Source organism: Mercenaria mercenaria, chromosome 6, assembly GCF_021730395.1.
Source record: "Mercenaria mercenaria strain notata chromosome 6, MADL_Memer_1, whole genome shotgun sequence".
In the NCBI taxonomy this organism is placed as follows: Eukaryota; Metazoa; Mollusca; class Bivalvia; order Venerida; family Veneridae; genus Mercenaria; species Mercenaria mercenaria.
In genome coordinates, this window is record NC_069366.1 from 41,231,074 (window position 1) to 41,251,175 (window position 20,102).

General features: G+C 37.1%; 1 protein-coding gene across 3 annotated transcripts in view; it reads left to right on the forward strand.

Moving 5' to 3' along the window:
- The window catches only part of LOC123549130 (tetratricopeptide repeat protein 5-like), a 145,154-nt gene that overhangs the window by 57,974 nt on the left and 67,078 nt on the right, over positions 1–20,102 (forward strand). For all 3 annotated transcript variants that reach the window (XM_053546630.1, XM_045336974.2, XM_045336972.2), the window contains exon 6: positions 9,973–10,026. In XM_053546630.1, the coding sequence (XP_053402605.1) occupies positions 9,973–10,026 (54 nt within the window). The remainder of the gene's footprint in view (positions 1–9,972; positions 10,027–20,102) is intronic.

Below are 20,102 nucleotides of genomic sequence, written 5' to 3' on the forward strand. Positions count from 1 at the left end.
GAGTTTGTTGTGGACTTACAGTATAAAGAATTTTTTTTTTAGGATTAATGTCACTTTGTTGTTACTATAAATAACGTTTATAACTTTTTTATAATTGGCAAAAAAAATTCCAAATGAAAACAACTGTACATTTTTATATATGCAAATTTTAATCCAAGTGCTTTGTTATATTATATTGTATATATAGTACAATATTGTTTATACATCATTGACAGATATCAGTTCATTATGTTGTACTGCAGTAGAGAAAATTAGGTGCCTTCCAGTAGGGGACTTTGTATTGCATGGCAATACTTCATTCACTTGTTTTCTTAGTGGTGAAATGCACATATTAACTGAAGGGATATTATTTTGTTTAAACATACTACATTTTTAGCTTGACTATGTGAAATATGGAGAGCTGTCCTACTCGACCCTGCGTCGGCATCCTTCTGGGTCCGCACTTTGATTAATTCCCCGCCACAAGTGGTGGGGGTTTATAGGAATGGTCTCCGTCCGTCCTTCCTTCTGTCCTTCCGTCCGTCTGTCCGTAACACTTTCGTGTCCGCTCCATATCTCCTAAACCCCTTGAAGGATTTTCATCAAACTTGGATCAAATGATCACCTCATCAAGACGATGTGCAGAACCCATGAGTCAGCCTTGTCAGCTCAAGGTCAAGGTCAAATCTCAAGGTCAAAGGTTTGAGCCTTCAGTTTTGTGTCTGCTCTATATCTCCTAAACCCCATGAAGGATTTTCATGAAACTTAGTTGAAATGATCACCTCATCAGGATGATGGGCAGAACCCATGAGTCAGCCTTGTCTGCTCAAGGTCAAGGTCACAACTCAAGGTCAAAGGTTTGAGCCTTCCATTTTGTGTCCATTTTATATCTCCTAAACCCCTTGAAGGATTTTCATCAAACTTGGATCAAATGATCACCTCATCAAGGCGATGTGCATAACTCATGAGTCAGCCATGCTGGCTCAAGGTCAAGGTCACAACTCAAGGTCAAAGGTCTGAGCCTTCCATTTTGTGTCCACTCTGTATCTCTTAAACCCCTTGAAGGAATTTTATAAAACTTGAGTCAAATGATCACCTCATCAAAACGATGTGCAGAAGTTTTGAGTCAGCCATGCAGGTTCAAGGTCAAGGTCATAACTTAGGGTCAAAGGTTTGAGCCTTCCATTTTGTGTCCACTCTGTATCTCCTAAACCCCTTGAAGGATTTTTATCAAACTTGGGTCAAATGATCACCTCAAAGGTTTACCCTTTCACTATCCATAGCAGTGGCGGGGGATTTAGCTGTCTTTCAGACTGCCTTGTTTAAGTTTTGATGCACTTTCTCTTTATCTCTGTAATTGTACGCGCGTTTTTGAAAGAGCGGGGCGTATTATGTGAACACCTGTGGCGGCTGGCGGTCGGTGTCCAAAGCATGTCTGCAATCAAAGTCGAACAGTTTTCATTCAATCTTCACCAAACTTGCTGACAATGTTTGTGGGCATAATATCCTAGTCAAGTTCGATAACCAGCCAAATCGCCCTAGGCACTCCTGGATTATGGCCCATGAATTACTGAAAAACAGCGAATTTAGCCTTGTCCACTGGTTAAGTCAAACAGTTTCCATCAGATCTTCACCAAACTTGCTGACAATGTTTTTGGGCATAATATCTAGGCCAGGTTTGATAACCAGCCAAATCGCCCTAGGCACTCCTGGATTAGGACCCTTAAATTTCTTAAAAAACTGCGAATTTAGCCTTGTCTGCTCTTTAAGTCGAATAGTTTTCATTCGATCTTCACCAAACTTGCTGACAATGTTTGTGGGCGTAATATCTCGGTCAAGTTTGATAATCAGCCAAATCTCCCCAGGCACTCTTGGATTATGGCCCTTGAATAAAATAGTCGAAAAACAGCAAATTTAGCCTTGTCTGCTGGTTAAGTCAAACAGTTTCCATCAGATCTTCACCAAACTTGCTGACAGTGTTTGTGGGCATATTATCTAGGCCAGGTTAAATAACCAGTTAAATCGCCCTAGGCACTCTTGGATTATTACCCTTGAATTACTTGAAAAACTGCAAATTTAGCCTTGTCCGCTCTTTAAGTTTAACAGTTTTCATTGGATCTTCACCAAACTTGCTGACAATGTGGGTGTAATATCTTGGCCAAGTTCGATAATCAGCCAAATCGCCCCAGGCACTCTTGGATTATGGCCCTTGAATAAAATACTTGAAAAATTGTGATTTTAGCCTTGTCCACACTCTAAGTCAAACAGTTTTCATCGGATCTTCACCAAACTTGCTGACAGTGTTTGTGGGCACTCATGGATTATGCCCCTTTAATTAGGCCAAGTTCGATGACGGGCTAAATATTTGTGACAGTCTGGCACTCTTGTTACTTGAGGGATTTCTTTCAAACTTAAAATAGTTTTTTCTCATCATCACCCACATCATATGTCACAAGGGCCATAACTCTCCCACCAATTTCATGAATTATCCCCCCTTTTTACTTAGAATTTCAGGTTAAAGTTTTGATGCACTTTCACTCTATCTCAGTTATTATATGATGGGTTTGATTCAAATTTAAAATAGTTGTTCCACATCATCACCCACCTCATTTGACACAAGGTCCATAACTTTGGCACCAATTTATCATGAATTATGCCCCCTTTTTACTTAGAAATTAAGGTTAACTTTTATGCATTTTTACTATATCTCTGTTATTACAGATAGGATTTAATTCAAACTTTAAATAGCTATTCAACTTCATCACTCACATCATATGGCACAAGGGCTATAACTCTTGCACCAATATTTCATGAATTACCCCCCCCCCCTTTTTACTTAGAATTTTAGGTTAAAGTTTTGGTGTACTTTCACTCTATCTCAAATATTACTAAATGGATTTGATTCAAACTTAAAATAGATGTTCCACATCATCACCCACATCATTTGACACAAGGGCCATCACTCTGGCACACTATTGTATGAATTATCCCCTCTTCTACTGAGAATTTTAGGTTAAAGTTTCACTCTAACTCTATTATTACCAAATGGATTTGATTCAAACTTAAAATGGTTATTCCACATCATCATGCACATTATATGACACAAGGGCCATAACTCTTGCACCAATATTTCATAAAATATGACCCCTTTTTGCTTAGAATTGCACTTTAATTTTAGTGCTTTTTCACCATATCTCTGTAGTTACTAAATGGAATTGATTCAAACTTAAAATGGTAGTTCCACATCATCACCCACACCATATGACACAATATCCACAATGCTAACACCAATATGTTATGACTTATGCCCTCTTTTTACTTTGAATTTCAGGTTCAAGTAGTGATGCACTGTTGTTCTATCTCAGTTATTACTATATAGATTTGTAGTTATTCCACATTATAAGTGACATGATATGACACATTACTGTTGCAGAAAGTTTGTATGAATTATGTCCCTTTTATACTCATTAAATATTTTGATACACTTTATCTTTATCTCTGTTAACTTAATACATTTGACATAGACATAAGCTATAGTCCAATATCTTGATCCACATTTGAGTTATTAAACACCCCAGTGACAGCTCTAGCTTCCTCAGATGTGCTGATCTATCTAGCATCGAAATAGTCAAGCGCGCTGTCTCCTGTGACAGCTCTTGTTATACATATATATTGTTTAACTCACCTAAACTTGCTTTTTATGCGCCCCAAAGTGGGCACATTAAAAACGTACTGTCCGTGCGTCAGTGCTTCCATGTAAATTCTTGTCCGGGCTGTAACTCTGCCATCCATAAAGGGATTTTGTAATAACTTAGCATAAATGTTCACCATTATGAGACGACATGTATACACAAGACCCAGACCCCTAGCTTCAAGGTCAAAGTCACACTTACAGGTCAAGGGTTAACGATGTCTGTTTAGTGTCTGGTCCATAACTCTGCCATCCATGAAGAGATTTTAAAATAACTTAGCATAAATGTTCCCCATAATGAGATGATGTGTCTTGTGCAAGACCAAGACCCCTAGCTTCAAGGTCAAGGTCACACTTACAGGTCAGAGGTTAACAGGGTGTTTCATGTCCGGTCCATAACTTTGCTATCCATGAAGAGATTTTGAAATAACTTGCCATAAATGTTTACCATAAGAAGACAACATGTCCTGCCTAAGACCCAGACCCCTACCTCCAAGGTTAAGGTCACACTTAGAAGTCAAAGGTTAACAGCGTCTGTTTTATGTCTGGTCTATAACTCTGCCATTGATGAAGAGATTTTGAAATTACTTGGCATAAATGTTCCCCATAATGAGATGATGTGTCATGTGCAAGATCCAGACCCCTAGCTCTAAGGTTAGGGTCACACTTAGAGATGAAGAGTTAACAGGGTCTATTTCTTGTATAGTCCATAACTCTGCCATTGATGAAGGGATTTTAAAATAACTTTGCACATTGGTTCCCTATATTTAGATGACGTGTCATGTGCAAGACCCAGACCCCTAGCTCCAAGGTCAAGGTCAGACACCCAGACCCCTAACTCCAAGGTCAAGGTCACACTTCGAAGTCAAAGGTGTTTCTTGTCTGGTCCATAACACTGCCATTTATCAAGGGATTTGAAAATAATTTGACACAAATGTTAACAATATTGAGAAGGTGTGTCACACTTTCGATTCAGGTCTCTGGGGTCGAGGTCAAGGTCACAAAATGATGCGTAATTTTTTTGTCCAGACAACTGTAGCATTCTTGGGCAGGCTTTAGGGGCATTTGTTACCAATAGTGACTGCTCTTATTTATTAATCCCCATTGGTGCTTCAGTCTCTAGCTTGTCTATCCATTCTAGTTCTTTAATCTGGCTGTAATATTATGATTGGTCTTTTACAAGTTCTAGAATTTTCACTCCCATGTTATCTTCACTGTGATCTGTTGCACTGAAATGGAGTGCTTCTGGTTTTTGTCTCTTCAGTCTTACGTCCGCCTTGTGTTCTTTCATCCTTTCCTTCACTATTCTTGACGTCTCTTCTACATAAAACAACTTTTTCACAGAGTGTACAATATATTCCATATACAAGGTTAGTTGATTGACATCCGTACTGTACTTATCCTGACCTTTTGCTGACCTTTTGCTAACATGTCACATATAATGCATCCTGGTCTACAACCCCATGTGTTGGAGACCTTTCCTTCATTCATAACTTTATTGAGCTTTCCATGTACGAGCATATCTCCCAAATTTCTATCACGTCTGAATGCAACTATTGGTGGTTCTGCAAAGATTTCTTTCATGCGATCTGATTTGTGCAATATTGGAAGACATTTTCTAATGATGTTGCCTATGTTTGGAAGTTGTTTTACATACATCATAACAGTTGGAACCCCCTCCATTTTTCGTTGTTTCACCTTATTTTTCTTCAGCAGTTACTGTCTTTCTAGCTTATCTACCTTTAATAGTTGATCTTCAGTGACTTTGCTGCTATAACCCTGTTTTCTCAGCTGACTTGTTACGATGATGTTGGTAATCTCTCTTCCCATTTATCCCCCCGCCAAAGGCGAAGGGGATATTAGAAATGCTCTCCGTCCGTCCGTCCATGTGTCCGCAACGATCTTTGTCCGGAGCATAACTCCAAAAGTACTGGAGGGATTTTCTTCAAACTTCATACACTGATAGAACACATTGGGACGAAGTGCAGTGTGCAAGAACAATAACTCTACCTTGCCTATTTTTTGAGTTATTCCCCTTTATCTTATTTTCTTAAAAAATTTTGTCCGGAGCATAACTCCAAAAGTAATGGAGGGATTTTCTTTAAACTTCATACACTGATAGAACCTATTGGGAGGAAGTGCGATGTGCAAGAAGAATAACTCTACCTTGCCTTTTTTTGAGTTATTCCCCTTTATTTTCTTAAAAAATTTTGTCCGGAGCATAACTCCAAAAGTACTGGTGATATTTTCTTCAAACTTCATACACTGATAGAACACATTGGGAGGAAGTGCAGTGTGCAAGAACAATAACTCTACCTTGCCTATTTTTTGAGTTATTTCCCTTTATCATATTTTCTTTAAAAAATTTTGTCCGGAGCATTTCTTCTTCATGCATAGAGGGATTTCGATATAACTTGGCACAAATGTTCACCACCACGAGGCGGAGTGTCATGTGCAAGAACCAGGTTCCTAGGTCTAAGGTCAAGGTCACACTTAGAGGCCAAAGGTCAGATACAAGAATGACTTTGTCCGAAGCATTTCTTCTTCATGCATGGAGGGATTTTGATGTAACTTGGCACAATTATACACCATCATGAGACGAAGTGTCATGCGCAGTTCCCTTCTTTAGAATTACTTCCCTTTGTTGTTACTTTAAATAGCTTTTCTTGTAACTTTTTCATTACTAGTCGTAGGGAAAAATCGAGACCACTTTTCTGTAGTACAGCATGCATGCTACATCCAATTTTGAGGTGTATTTTGACCAATCTACCTGGTAAAGATTTTTGTGTGGACTTAATTTTTTTTTTTTTTTTTTTTTTTAAGATTAACTTCCCTTAGTTGTTACTATAAATAACTTATATTGTAACATTTTCATTATTGACCGTAGGGAGAAAACAAGACCACTTTTCTGTGGTACAACATGGATGTTACTTTCCAATTTTAGGTGTATTTTAAGATATCTCTACCTGGTAAGGAGTTTTTTGTGGACTTAGAAAAACAAAAGACTTACAATGATTACTAAACAACCACAAAATTAAAATTCCATTTACAAATACAGCTGCTAGAGTAAAGAAATTTGCTGTGACGGGTGTATATTGTGACATTCCGGCACTCTTGTTCCCGGTTAGCTTTCCATTCCTTCTTTTTACAGTAGCCGTATAGAAAAACATCATAGCTATACTGTTCATGAAAATTAATAAAATTTAGCAGTAAACCACCTCACCACTGACTTATTCTTTCTTCCATATCTTTAAAACCCCTGATGCGACCACAACTAAACGGTTCTTCAAAGCTTTCCCCAAATTAATACTTTCAGACACTAACTTGCCAGGAACTTTAGCCTTCAATTATAATATGCCCGGCGGGGGGATTGGCCATGTCTAACATGGCTCTTTTTGCATATTCTTTTTATCTGGACGCCTAAACCGTATCGGATAGCCTTCTTTACATTGGTAGGGTGACTTGTATTGTTGTTGGCATATAAGTGTTTGTCTGTCTGTTTTATATATAAATCTGTAAATAACTGTCTGTTTCATATTGTGACAAGTGACTATCAAGGAACTCTATTCTATCCAAACTCCAGTGCAGTTCAACCTTTATATTTGGATGTATGTTGTTAACATATTCATGGAACTGTAATAATTTTTCTACACCATGAGTCCAGAGTCCAAAGCTGTCATCTATACATCTTTTGTAAAATAAAGGTTGTTTCTTGTGTCTTTCAAGTGCCTCATCCCATTTTTGCATACACATGTACAAGCATGCAAAGTTTCCACCCAATAGCCACCCCTTCTGTCTGTATATACTCTTTGTCTTTGAATTCAAAGACATTTTCTATGAGTACCGTCTCGATCATATCCATCACCGCATCTGTTTCTATACCTGATTGTACCCCCCGACAACAAAGTTGTAAGGGGGGGTATACTGGTTTCAGGTTGTCTGTCTGTCCGTCTGTCTGTCTGGTCGTCTGTCCGTCTGTCCGTAGACGCAATCTTGTGTGCACCATCTCTCCTTATCCCCTTGACAGAATTTAATGAAACTTCACACAAGTGATCAGTACCAACAGTAGTTGTGCATGGGGCATGTTAGGTTCTTTAAGAAAAAAATTTGCAGAGTTATGGGACTTTGTTTTTTTGTTACTATACTATATACATAGACACACAATCTTGTGCGCACCATCTCTCCTCATCCCCTTGACACAATTTAATGAAACTTCACACAAGTGATCAGTACCAACAGTAGTTGTGCATGGGTCATGTTAGGTTCTTTTAGAAAAAAAATTTGCAGAGTTATGGGACTTTGTTTTTTTGTTACTATTCTATATACATAGACACAATCTTGTGCGCACCATCTCTCCTCATCCCCTTGACACAATTTAATGAAACTTCACACAACTGATCAGTAACAACAGTAGTTGTGCATGGGGCATGTTAGGTTCTTTCAGAAAAAAATTTTGCAGAGTTATGGGACTTTGGTTTTTTGTTACTATACTATATACATAGACACAATCTTGTGCGCACCATCTCTCCTCATCCCCTTGACACAATTTAATGAAACTTCACACAACTGATCAGTAACAACAGTAGTTGTGCATGGGGCATGTTAGGTTCTTTCAGCGACAAAAATTGCAGAGTTATGGGACTTTGTTTCTAGTTAACATACTATGTACATACAGTCTGCATATGCAATCTTGTGCGTGCCTAATCTACCAAACCCTTGCACACAATTTAATGAAACTTCACACAAGGGATCAGTACCAACCCTAGTTATGCATGGTGCATGTTACATTCTTTTAGATAAATATTCTGCATAGTTATGGGACTTTGTTTTTTGTTACTATACTGTATACATACAGTCTATATACATACAGTCCACATAATTATGCAGTCTTGTGTGTGTCAAATTGCAATGTACTGTGTCAGTGCATGCGGGGGGGTACATTCATCACCTTTAGTGATAGCTCTAGTTTACTTCTGGTTTCTTACGCCTCTTGACATGTTTCCATGCCTTCTAGTTTTGATATTGATGGACACTAATTTCAATACATCAAAGAGAAATAGGATAGTTCCTTCAGGAACTTGTAATTGTATTTCATTCAATTTATTAAAAAAAAAAAAACAGAAGTATTGCAGAATATGTAATCTAAGACTTATGCATGTGACTTGATAAAAGCCCTGGGCAAAGAGTGATAATAAAAGCTGCGAAAAACAGTCCCTATGGATAATTATTAAATAAAAAACAAATGGGTTAAAAAGATACAAAACATACATAAGAAGGGACACAATAGGGCTAAAAATGACAACATGACTGTTTATAAAAACTTGCATGCACCTGTATTCTCGGTAGCCAACATCCTGAGTTCAGCAACTGCCTATTGCAAATATGGCCAGCCATTTTTGACAGTCATGTTTTTTTGCTCATACATGTATAAGGGCTAATATCTTTTCTCAGGAAGAACGTAGAACCCAGAAATTTCACTCAGATGCTCCGAAAAGATACATTTGTTAAACCAAAAGGTCAAAATTTTCACAGATTATTCATTAACAAAGACATTTGCATAAAACTTTGGAATTTTGTCAAGACTTTTCAGACTGAAGAAATTGTTAGGGAACTTCTATAAATATAACAGTAATTTTCAGGAGAGAAAGTCATAGTCAGTTATCCAGTGTGATGTGGTAGTGCACATACAATCTCTTCAGGATATTTTTAGTAACTTCAGCGTTATTGACCTTTAAATGTTAAAAAATCTGCATATTTGGACATAACAAACTAACCAGTTGGTAGAATTTCATTAAACATCTTTCATATTTTTTCCATAAACATTTATTATCAACCTGTGAAATTATGTACCCACACCCAGTCACCCCCACAACCCTGGGATAGCAATTCATCAAACTTGCTCGTTATGTCTCCCACACCATTTTGGTGGGAGACAATATTGATTTGCTCCTGTGTGTGTGTGTGTCAGTCAGTCAGTCTGTCACAGATCTTGTCCGCACTCTTAAGTCGAACATTTCTCATCCGATCTTCACTAGACTTGAACAAAATGTGTTTGCCAATAAGTCCTTGGCCAAGTTTGATAACTAGCCTAATCGGCCCAGGCACTTCAGAATTATGGCCCTTGAATTACCGATAGGCCACTTACTGCAAAACTTACCAATAGGCTGCTTACCCCAAAACTATCAAAGGTATATTTTCTGTGAGTAAACAGTATATAAAGGCAGACTTACTATTCATATGATTAGGCAGTTGTGGGAGACATGCACTTTTCTAACAGCAGCTCTAATTTTATCTGATTTCAGGAGAGTGATCCTGTAGCCAGGAATAATGCTGACCTACATTACAACAGAGCATCTGTAAGTTTCTATTAAGGTCAGGAAGGCGTAATTCAGCGCCATCTAGCGTAACGCCAAACAATATGCTTGATGACACCATGTCTTTGCATTCTAAATGTTGACGGTAAACAGCTTGTATGCTAAAGATCTCATTTCGCATCCAGCTTTTCAAAGCTAGAACGAATGCATTGAAGCCAAAAAAATATTTATTTATATTTAAAAATATGGCTAAGATTTTGTCAGCATTTAACCGTATTCATATCTAACACTCAGATAAAACCTTCCACCGTTTTTATCAGTATGTGTATATTTTTCAAATTTGAATAAAGTGAGTATTATAGCTGGATATAGCTGCTTAATTGCTGTCATTTTCAACTTTAGCTTAAAACAAAACTTGGTGATACAAATAATGAAGTATGAAATATGAGAAATAGGTGCTGTTTCCAAACTTTTACGCAAAAATTTAGAAACAGGGTCACTCGAAACATGATCGCTCAGGGTCTGTTTTAAAATGGCACTAAAAAAATATATAAAAAAGTAAAAAAATTAATATAGATAAATGGGAGGGGGAGGGGGTGGGGGTGTAGTGATAGCAATTAGCTTTCGCGTTTTGATAATTGCCAATTTCATTTTTTTCATCTCTAGGTCAAGTTCGAAACTGGGTCATGTGGGATCAAAAACTATGTCACGAGGTCAAATCAAAGGAAAAGCTTGTGAACACTCTAGAGGCCACAGTTGTTTTACCCAATCTTAATGAACCTTGGTCAGAATGTTTGTCTTGATGATCTCTAGGACAGATTCAAATCTGGATCATGCGGGGTCAAAAACTAGGTCACCAGGTCAAATCAAAGGAATTGCTTGTGAACACTCTAGAGGCCACAATTGTGATTCAATCTTTATGAATCTTGGTCAGAATGTTTGTCTTGATGATTTCTAGGTAAAGTATGAAACTGGATTATCTGGGGTCAAAAACTAGGTCACCTGTTAAATTCAAAGAAAAACCTTGTGCATGCAATAGGGACTGCATTTTTCATTTGATGTGCATGAAACTTGGATAAAATGTTTGTCTGCGTGAATTCTCGGACAAATTTTTATATGGGTCATGTGGGATCAAAAATTAGGTCACCAGGTTAAATCAAAGAATAGGTTTGTTTACACCCTAACGGGCACATTTTTGATTCTGTCTTCATAAAATTCGGTCAGAATATTTGTTATCATGAATTCTTGGATGATTTCAAATCTGGGTCATGTGGGGTCAAAAACTAGGTCATGGCTACTAAACGCTTGTGCCACCTACAAATTGTGGTGATAAGGAAAAGAGCTATTGACATTTCCGTGGTATAGCTATCGCCCATTTCTACTTGTAAACACATGAGTAAAATTTATATTTTATCTTATGTTTTTATTGATAGAGCTTTTTTTGAAAATCGAAGAACGTAGTTCTGTGTAACAACACTTTTACTACAGGTTGGCTGTAATTTCATTAAACTATTATGCAAATTGTGGTGCCAGAAGCTTTTCTCCCGAATCTGACAGTGGCATGTTTTCATATGGGCCAGTATTTGAACACCATTCCGATGAATAGACACACTGTAAGAAGATACCTGCGCCTGCAAATCGTGTAGAAATAAATTATATGTATTCCCATACACCAAAGAATTACGAAAAGTACAGTAAAAAGTTTAAACACGACTATTTTTGAAAGTGGTGGCGATATCTTTCAAGTGGTGGCGCTATACAGTAGTGGTGGCGCTGTTGTATATGATTAGTGGCTAATATAATCAATTTTAATATATGAAAATGTCTGTCTGCAAGCCACGGAAATTTCTACAATAATCGATGTTATCAACCTATCTCACACTATACCCAAATTACGTTACCGTAAAAACACGAATATATGACGCAGTTTTTTTACGATTTTTTTCATTTTCTCAAAAGGGTGCCTCATATATACCAAGGTAAAGCTTCAAACATTTTTTCCAGCTTGAAAACCCGAAAATATCGGCGAAAATCGGACAATTTTGTCAACTGTCTCATGTGTTTACATTTTGGGCCGTGCTTTTTTAACCTCCTCTTGAAGAGCTTTTTATTGGGTGGGTCTTAAAACACGTACGGAACAGAACCTCTGATGATATATGGTAAAGTTGATTTTATTTGTGAGTTTAAATTTTTTTGTATTTGTAAATTTAATTAATAAGTATCGTACATATCCAGAGCACCGGATAATGTGTCAGTTTAATAATTAGGCAAAATACAAAATTTCGCGGTTCTGGGTTGTAGGTGTTTGATCGTTAAAATCATTATTTTTCAAGGATGCTCAAATAAATTGCAATTAAAACAGATTGTTTGTTATTTCTTTACTTCCAGCAAATTATTACTGATCAATACATCGGCTCGTACATTGTTAAACAAACACGCTAATTAGCCGCAATTTTCTTGTTTGATATGCCCATAATTATGAGATGTTTTTTCGCACGTCAGTTAAAGTGTACTAAGGTGTTGACAGCTTGAGAAAGTTCTCAGATACTTTAGAAAGAATTTGTCCGTCAGATGTTGTCACTGTTGTCTGTAACCGATTATGCAGCAATTGCGTTTTTCACGAGAAATCGTTTTACGCATGCCGCTAATGGCCGATTTCGGCTTTCTGACTGATTTGTCTGTCAGATATTGTCACTGTTGTCTGTAACCGATTATGCAGCAATTGCGATTTTCACGAGAAATCGTTTTTATGCATGCCGCTAATGGCCGATTTCGACTTTGTAAACAACGTTTTCTGACTGATTTTTCGGTGCATAATATATTCCAATGTAAGCATTTTTCCCAAGATTTTGATACAAGATCGGGGGTGCGTCATATACATGCTAGCGTAATATATTCGAGTTTTTACGGTACTCAACAAAATACATGTAGTAACCTCTACATGATCGCAGAATAAACTACATGTATATGGATTCAGATTGTACAACAAAGATCTATTGATAAATCATATTTAATCGATTGGAATTGAAAATGTACTGTACTCACTTTTCAGAAAAAAAATGTGAAAGTAAGGTCTTTTGTTTACAGTGATATGCAAACGATGTATAAAAACAAAGGGAAGTAAATTTCAGGATCTTAATATAAAAAGTAAATTCTACACATTCTTCAAATTATTTCCTGGACACAAATCTTTGTTTGAAATAAAGGTATTGCTACTATTTTTCTTGACCTGAATTTAAAGTACACTTACATTTGTATTTAAGTGCAATATTTAAAGGTTAGAAATAATTCTACATTAACATTTTAAACAAAGGATAATATTTACTTTGACTACAAGAGTCCCAAGGGTCTGTGATTATTTTGTTCTTTTTTTCTTGGATAGAGAATGTTTCATAAAGGTAAATAAACTATGAGCATGTTTTATTTTCTGTAATAACATAATTCCTTGCAGGAAAATTATCAATTAGAGAAAATTGGGGTTTGATTTGTTCCGAATGCGTCAGCAGTTCGTAGTATTGAATGCCGTAACAGCACCACCACTACTGTATAGGGCCATCACTAGAGTTATAGCACCACCACTTTTAAAAATCCTGGTATATTTCTTCTAACCCGAGATTCTATTATTCATGGTGTGTGCGTATATAATTATGTATCATTTCTACACCATTTGCATGTGCAGGTATGGTCTTACAGTGTGTCTATTCATCGGAATGGTGTTCGAATACTGGCTGATATGAAAACGTTCCACTGTCAGATTCGGGAGAAAAGCTCCTGACGCCACAATTTGCATATTATTTTAATGAAAATACAAAATACAATAAAAATATAAGATAAAATATAAATTTTACTCACGTGTTTACAAGTAGAAACCGGCGATTGCTGCACCACAGAAATGTGGATAGCTCTCTCCCTTATCACCACAATATGGTGGTGGCACTAGCGTTTAGTAGCCGTGTAGGTCAAATCAAAGGAAAAGCTTGTATACACTCTAGAGGCCACTTTTTTGCTCCAATCTTCCCGAAACATTGTCAAATGTTTGTTTTCATGAAATGGACAAGTTCGAATCTGGGTCATGTGGGGTAAAAAAATCTAGGTCACTGTGTCAAATCAAAGAAAATGCTTGTTTACAACTCAAGTGGCCACGTTTTTTCTCCAATCTTAATGAAAATTGGTCAGAATATTTGTCTCCATGAAATCACTAGGTAAAATCTGTTTACACTGTTATGGTGTGTTACTCAGGTGAGCCACCTTAGACCATCTTGGCCCTCTTGTTTTTAAAAAAGCACAATTAGGTCGGGCTACAAGTTATCACATAGGCATATACAGCCATTCCCACAATGTTAACTTTCATCTTTTTAAATGAAAATTTTAAACCACGGTTAACAAATGTGTGGAATTCAGATTTTAGAATAATAGCCTTTTTGAAAACTTCAAATACAACTGACGGAACCTTGGTCAGAATGTTCATCTTGATGGTTTCTAGGCCAAGTAAGAAACTGGGTCATATGGGGTCAAAAACTAGGTTACCACTCAGATCAAAGGAAAAGCTTGTTAACACTGTAGAGGCCACATTTATGACCCTGTCTTCATGAATTTTGGTCAGAATGTTTATCTTGATGATTCCAAGGCCAATTTAACAGGTGAGCGATATAGGGTCATTATGACCCTCTTGTTGAAATTTCTGCTCATTATGCCTTCTTTACCTTAAGTTCTTCTTTGGTTATTTTAATTCTATAAACCAGGTTTTCATAAAAACTGGTTATTAGATTGCTGAATGCTGTTGTCCAGGCGGGCTGCGTCAACTTTTGGTTTCCGCTCAGTAACTTGAGTTAAGAGTGGCTGATTCAAATGAACCTTAATCTATAGATAGCTTGCATAGAGACAGAGCTTAGGATTGCATATGAGGTCACTAGGTTCAAGGTCAAGGACACTGTTGCTAAAAATAGAAAAAATGGTTTCCGCTCAGTAACTTTAGTTTGCATTGATGTATTGAAATTAAACTTGGCCTATAGGTAGCTTATAGAAAAAACCAAGGTTGGGATTGTATATGGGTTCATTGGGGTGAAGTTCAAGGTCAGGATAACTTATTTAATCTTCAAACTTAGAAAATCCTTAGCGCAGTGGTCTGTGGCGTTGGGGCAAAAGCTACTTTTTCGTCAGGGAACGGCATCGGTTCAAATCCCAGCGATAAAAGAAACATTTTTTATACTTTTTTGTCTTTTTTATGTGATAAAAATGTCGTTTTAATGTCATTTAGTCAAGGTCAAGGTCACAGTTACTAAAATAGATTTTTTTCACTAAAAATAGATTTTTTTTCTCTGCATAGATTTTTTCTCAATGTGTGATCATCATAAAGGTGGTTTCCGCTTTATAATTTTAGTTTTGGACTTACTTACTGCCACCAAAATTTGTGTATGTACAGCAAGCTTATCTGAAAAACTTTGTGCTTAGGTAGCTTTTTATCAAAGACTCATAAATTATACAGGGCAGTGACACATGTACTTTTTAGCTCACCTGAGCACAAAGTGCTCAAGGGTGAACTATTGTGGTCAGTGTTTGTCCATCGTCTGTCAACATTTTCCTTTAAACAACATCTCTTTCTAAACCACCAGGCCAATTTTGATGAAACTTCACAGGGATGTTCCCTGGTTGGTCTTCTTTAAAAGTTGTTCAAAGAATTGAATTTTGTACAAAACTTGTTGCCATGGCAACCAAAAGGAAAAACTTTAATATCTTCTTGTCCATAGGTCTAGGGTTTTGATTTTGGTATGTAGCAACATCTAGTGGTCCTCTACCAAGAGTGTTATAAGTATCCCCCTAGGGTCAAATATGGCCCCGCTCCTGGGGGTCATGTGGTTTATATAGACTTATATTTGGGAAGAAATTTGAATATCTTCTTGTCCAAAACCACAGGGCCTAGGGCTTTGATATTTGGTATGTAGCATCATCTAGTAGGCCTCTACCAAGATTATTCAAATTATGCATTAGGGTCAAATATGGCCCAGCCATGGGGGTCACATGGTTAATATAGACTTACAATGTATGTAGGGAAAAACTTTGAAAATTGTCTTGTCCAAATCCATAGGTCCTAGGGCTTTGATTTTTGGTATGTAACAACATCCAGTGATCCTCTACCAAGATTGTTAAAATTATCGTCCTAGGGTGAAAAAATGTGACCCCCGCCCTGGGGTAACCCCCTCCCAAACCCCCCTGCCCCCCCATTCCTTTATTTTTAAAAATGTTCAAACCTTTAACATGTGAAGTTGTAACCACACCCACCCCGCTGCCAGCCATGTTCAAGATACCTTACTTGATTGTGCTCTCTTAAGGACATCTGTTCTTTTTCAGTTCAAATGTACTTGTTAAACAGCAACACTTTGTGTCAAACTACTCGAAGACAATATTTCGTTCTAGTTACACTTCAAGCTCACATTTCAAATAACTCATTTAATTCTAAAAGCTAACCTTAAAGTAAACATATTCCATTCAAAATAATTTCTTTAGCCAGGATCAATGTAACATACATTTATTATGTACACTTTAAACATTAGTTTTCTGTTAAATTGCTTTTGACTAATGAAATTATTTGCTTTTTAGTAACATCCTTAACTTTTTGCCGGATATATTTTTAGCTCACCTGTCACAAAGTGACAAGGTGAGCTTTTGTGATCGCGTGGCGTCCGTCGTCCGTGCGTCCGTCCGTGCGTCCGTCCGTAAACTTTTGCTTGTGACCACTCTAGAGGTCACATTTTTCATGGGATCTTTATGAAAGTTGGTCAGAATGTTCATCTTGATGATATCTAGGTCAAGTTCGAAACTGGGTCAGGTGCGGTCAAAAACTAGGTCAGTAGATCTAAAAATAGAAAAACCTTGTGACCTCTCTAGAGGCCATATTTTTCATGAGAACTTCATGAAAATTGGTCAGAATGTTCACCTTGATGATATCTAGGTCAAGTTCGAAACTGGGTCACGTGGGGTCAAAAACTAGGTCAGTAGGTCTAAAAATAGAAAAACCTTGTGACCTCTCTAGAGGCCATATTTTTCATGAGATCTTCATGAATATTGGTCAGAATGTTCACCTTGATGATACCTAGGTCAAGTTCGAAACTGGGTCACGTGGGGTCAAAAACTAGGTCACTAGGTCTAAAAATAGCAAAACCTTGTGACCTCTCTAGAGACCATATTTTTCATGAGATCTTCATGAATATTGGTCAGAATGTTCACCTTTATGATACCTAGGTCAAGTTTGAAACTGGCTCACGTGGGGTCAAAAACTAGGTCAGTAGGTCTAAAAATAGAAAAACCTTGTGACCTCTCTAGAGGCCATATTTCTCAATGGATCTTCATGAAAAATGGTCAGAATGTTCACCTTGATGATATCTAGGTCAAATTTGAAACTGGGTCACGTACGGTCAAAAACTAGGTCAGTAGGTCTGAAAATAGAAAAACTTTGTGACCTCTCTAGAGGCCATATTTTTCATGGGATCTTTATGAAAATTGGTCAGAATGTTCATCTTTATGATATCTAGGTCAAGTTCGAAACTGGGTCACGTGGGGTCAATTACTAGGTCAGTAGATCTAAAAATAGAAAAACCTTGTGACCTCTTTAGAGGCCATATCTTTCAAGAGATCTTCATGAAAATTGGTCAGAATGTTGACCTTGATGATATCTAGGTCAAGTTCGAAACTGGGTTACGTGCGGTCAAAAACTAGGTCAGTAGGTCTAAAAATAGAAAAATGTTGTGATGTCTCTAGAGGCCATATTTCTCAATGGATCTTCATGAAAATTGGTGAGAATGTTCAGCTTGATGATATCTAGGTCAAGATCGTAACTGGGTCATGTGCGGTCAAAAACTAGGTCAGTAGGTCGAAAAATAGAAAAACCTTGTGACCTCTCTAGAGGCCATATTTTTCACGAGATCTTCATGAAAATTGGTGAGAATGTTCACCTTGATGATATCTAGGTCAAGTTTAAAGTTGGGTCACATGCCTTCAAGAACTAGGTCATTAGGTCAGATAATAGAAAAACCTTGTGACCTCTCTAGAGGTCATATTTTTCAATGGATCTTCATGAAAATTGGTCAGAATTTTTTATCTTGATGATATCTAGGTCACATGTGCTCAAAAACTAGGTCACTATGTCAAATAATAGAAATAACTAGGTCATACTCAGTTCAACACTGGGTCATGTGGGGATAGGTGAGCGATTCAGGACCATCATGGTCCTCTTGTTTGCCATTCCTCCCCACAAACCCTTTCAGCTGGGGATACCAATTCATCGAATTTGTTTGTTTTTTGTTACTGTGCTATATACATAGTAGTGTGCATATGCAATCTTGTGCATGCCTAATCTCCCAAACCATTGCACACAGTTTAATTAAACTTCATACAAGTGATCATAACCAATCTTACTTTTGCATTGTGCATATGAGGTTCTTTCAGAAAAATATTCTTCAGAGTTAGGGGACTTTGTTTTTTTTTTCTCACCTGAGCAATGCTGCTCAGGTGAGTTTTTCTGATCACTCAATGTCCGGCGTCTGTCTGTCTGTCGTCTGTCTGTCTGTCAACATTTAGCTTGTGTATGTGATAGAGGCTGTATTTTTCAATTAATCTTAATGAATTTTGGTCAGAATGATTACCTTGATGAAATCTAGGCTGAGTTCGAAAATGGGTTATCTGGGTTCAAAAACTAGGTCACTAGGTCAAATCAAAGAAAAACTTTGTGTATGCGATGGAGGCTGTATTTATCAACAATCTTCATGAATTTTGGTCAGAATGATTACCTTGATGAAATCTAGGTCAAGTTTGAATATGGGTCATCTGGGTTCAAAAAGTAGGTCATTAGGTCAAATCAAGGAAAAACTTTGTGTATGCGATAGAGGCTATACCTTTCAATTGATCTTCATGAAATTAAGTCAGAATGATTGCCTTGAAGAAGTCTAGGTTGAGTTTGAATATAGGTCATCTTGGGTCAAAAATTAGGTCACTAGGTCAAATCAAACAAAAGCCTTGTGTATGCGATAGAGGCTGTATTTTTCAATTGATCTTTATGAAATTTGGTCAGAATGATTGCCTTGATGAAATCTAGGCTGAGTTCGAAAATGGGTTTTCTGGGTTCAAAAACTAGGTCACTAGGTCAAATCAAAGAAAAACTTTGTGTATGCAATGGAGGCTGTATTTATCAATCAATCTTTATGAATTCTGGTCAGAATGATTACCTTGTTGAAATCTAGTTCAAGTTTGAATATGGGTCATCTGGGTTCAAAAAGTAGGTCATTAGGTCAAATCAAGGAAAAACTTTGTGTATGCGATAGAGGCTATATCTTTCAATTGATCCTCATGAAATTAAGTCAGAATGATTGCCTTGATGAAGTCTAGGTTGCGTTTGAATATAGGTCATCTTGGGTCAAAAATTAGGTTACTAGGTCAAATCAAAGAAAAGCCTTGTGTATGCGATAGAGGCTGTATTTTTCAATTGATCTTTATGAAATTTGGTCAGAATGATTGCCTTGATGAAATCTAGGTTGAATTTGATTATTGGTCATCTGGAGTCAAAAAAATAGGTCACTTGGTCAAATCAAAGAAAAACCTTGTGTATGCAATAGAGGCTGTATTTTTCAATTGATCTTCATGAAATTTGGTGAGAATGATTGCCTTGATGAAATCTAGGTACGGTTCGAATATGGATCATCTTGGGTCAAAAAGTAGGTCACTAGATCAAATCAAAGGAAAACCTTGTGTATGCAATAGAGGCTGTTTTTTTTTCAATTGATCTTCCTGAAAGTAAGTCAGAATGATTGTCTTACTGAAATCTAGGTAGAATTTGAATATGGGTCATCTGTAGTCAAAAAGTAGGTCACTAGGTCAGATAAAAAAAAATTCTCGTGTACGTGATCAGCGATTTTTTTCCTTCTTTATAAAGGTCCGGTAAACGGACCTTTTTCCAAATGAAAAAAGGTATCTTTTTTCCCAGTTCTCATCCAAAAATTCCCAAAATGACCCAGACTAACTGATTGTATCGTATAAATTCACAAAACGCTCGAGGCCGAGAATAAAAAACCTTCATTGTAACGTAAAAGAATAAACCCCGCCCGCCGGTATTTCCGTAATAAAGACGG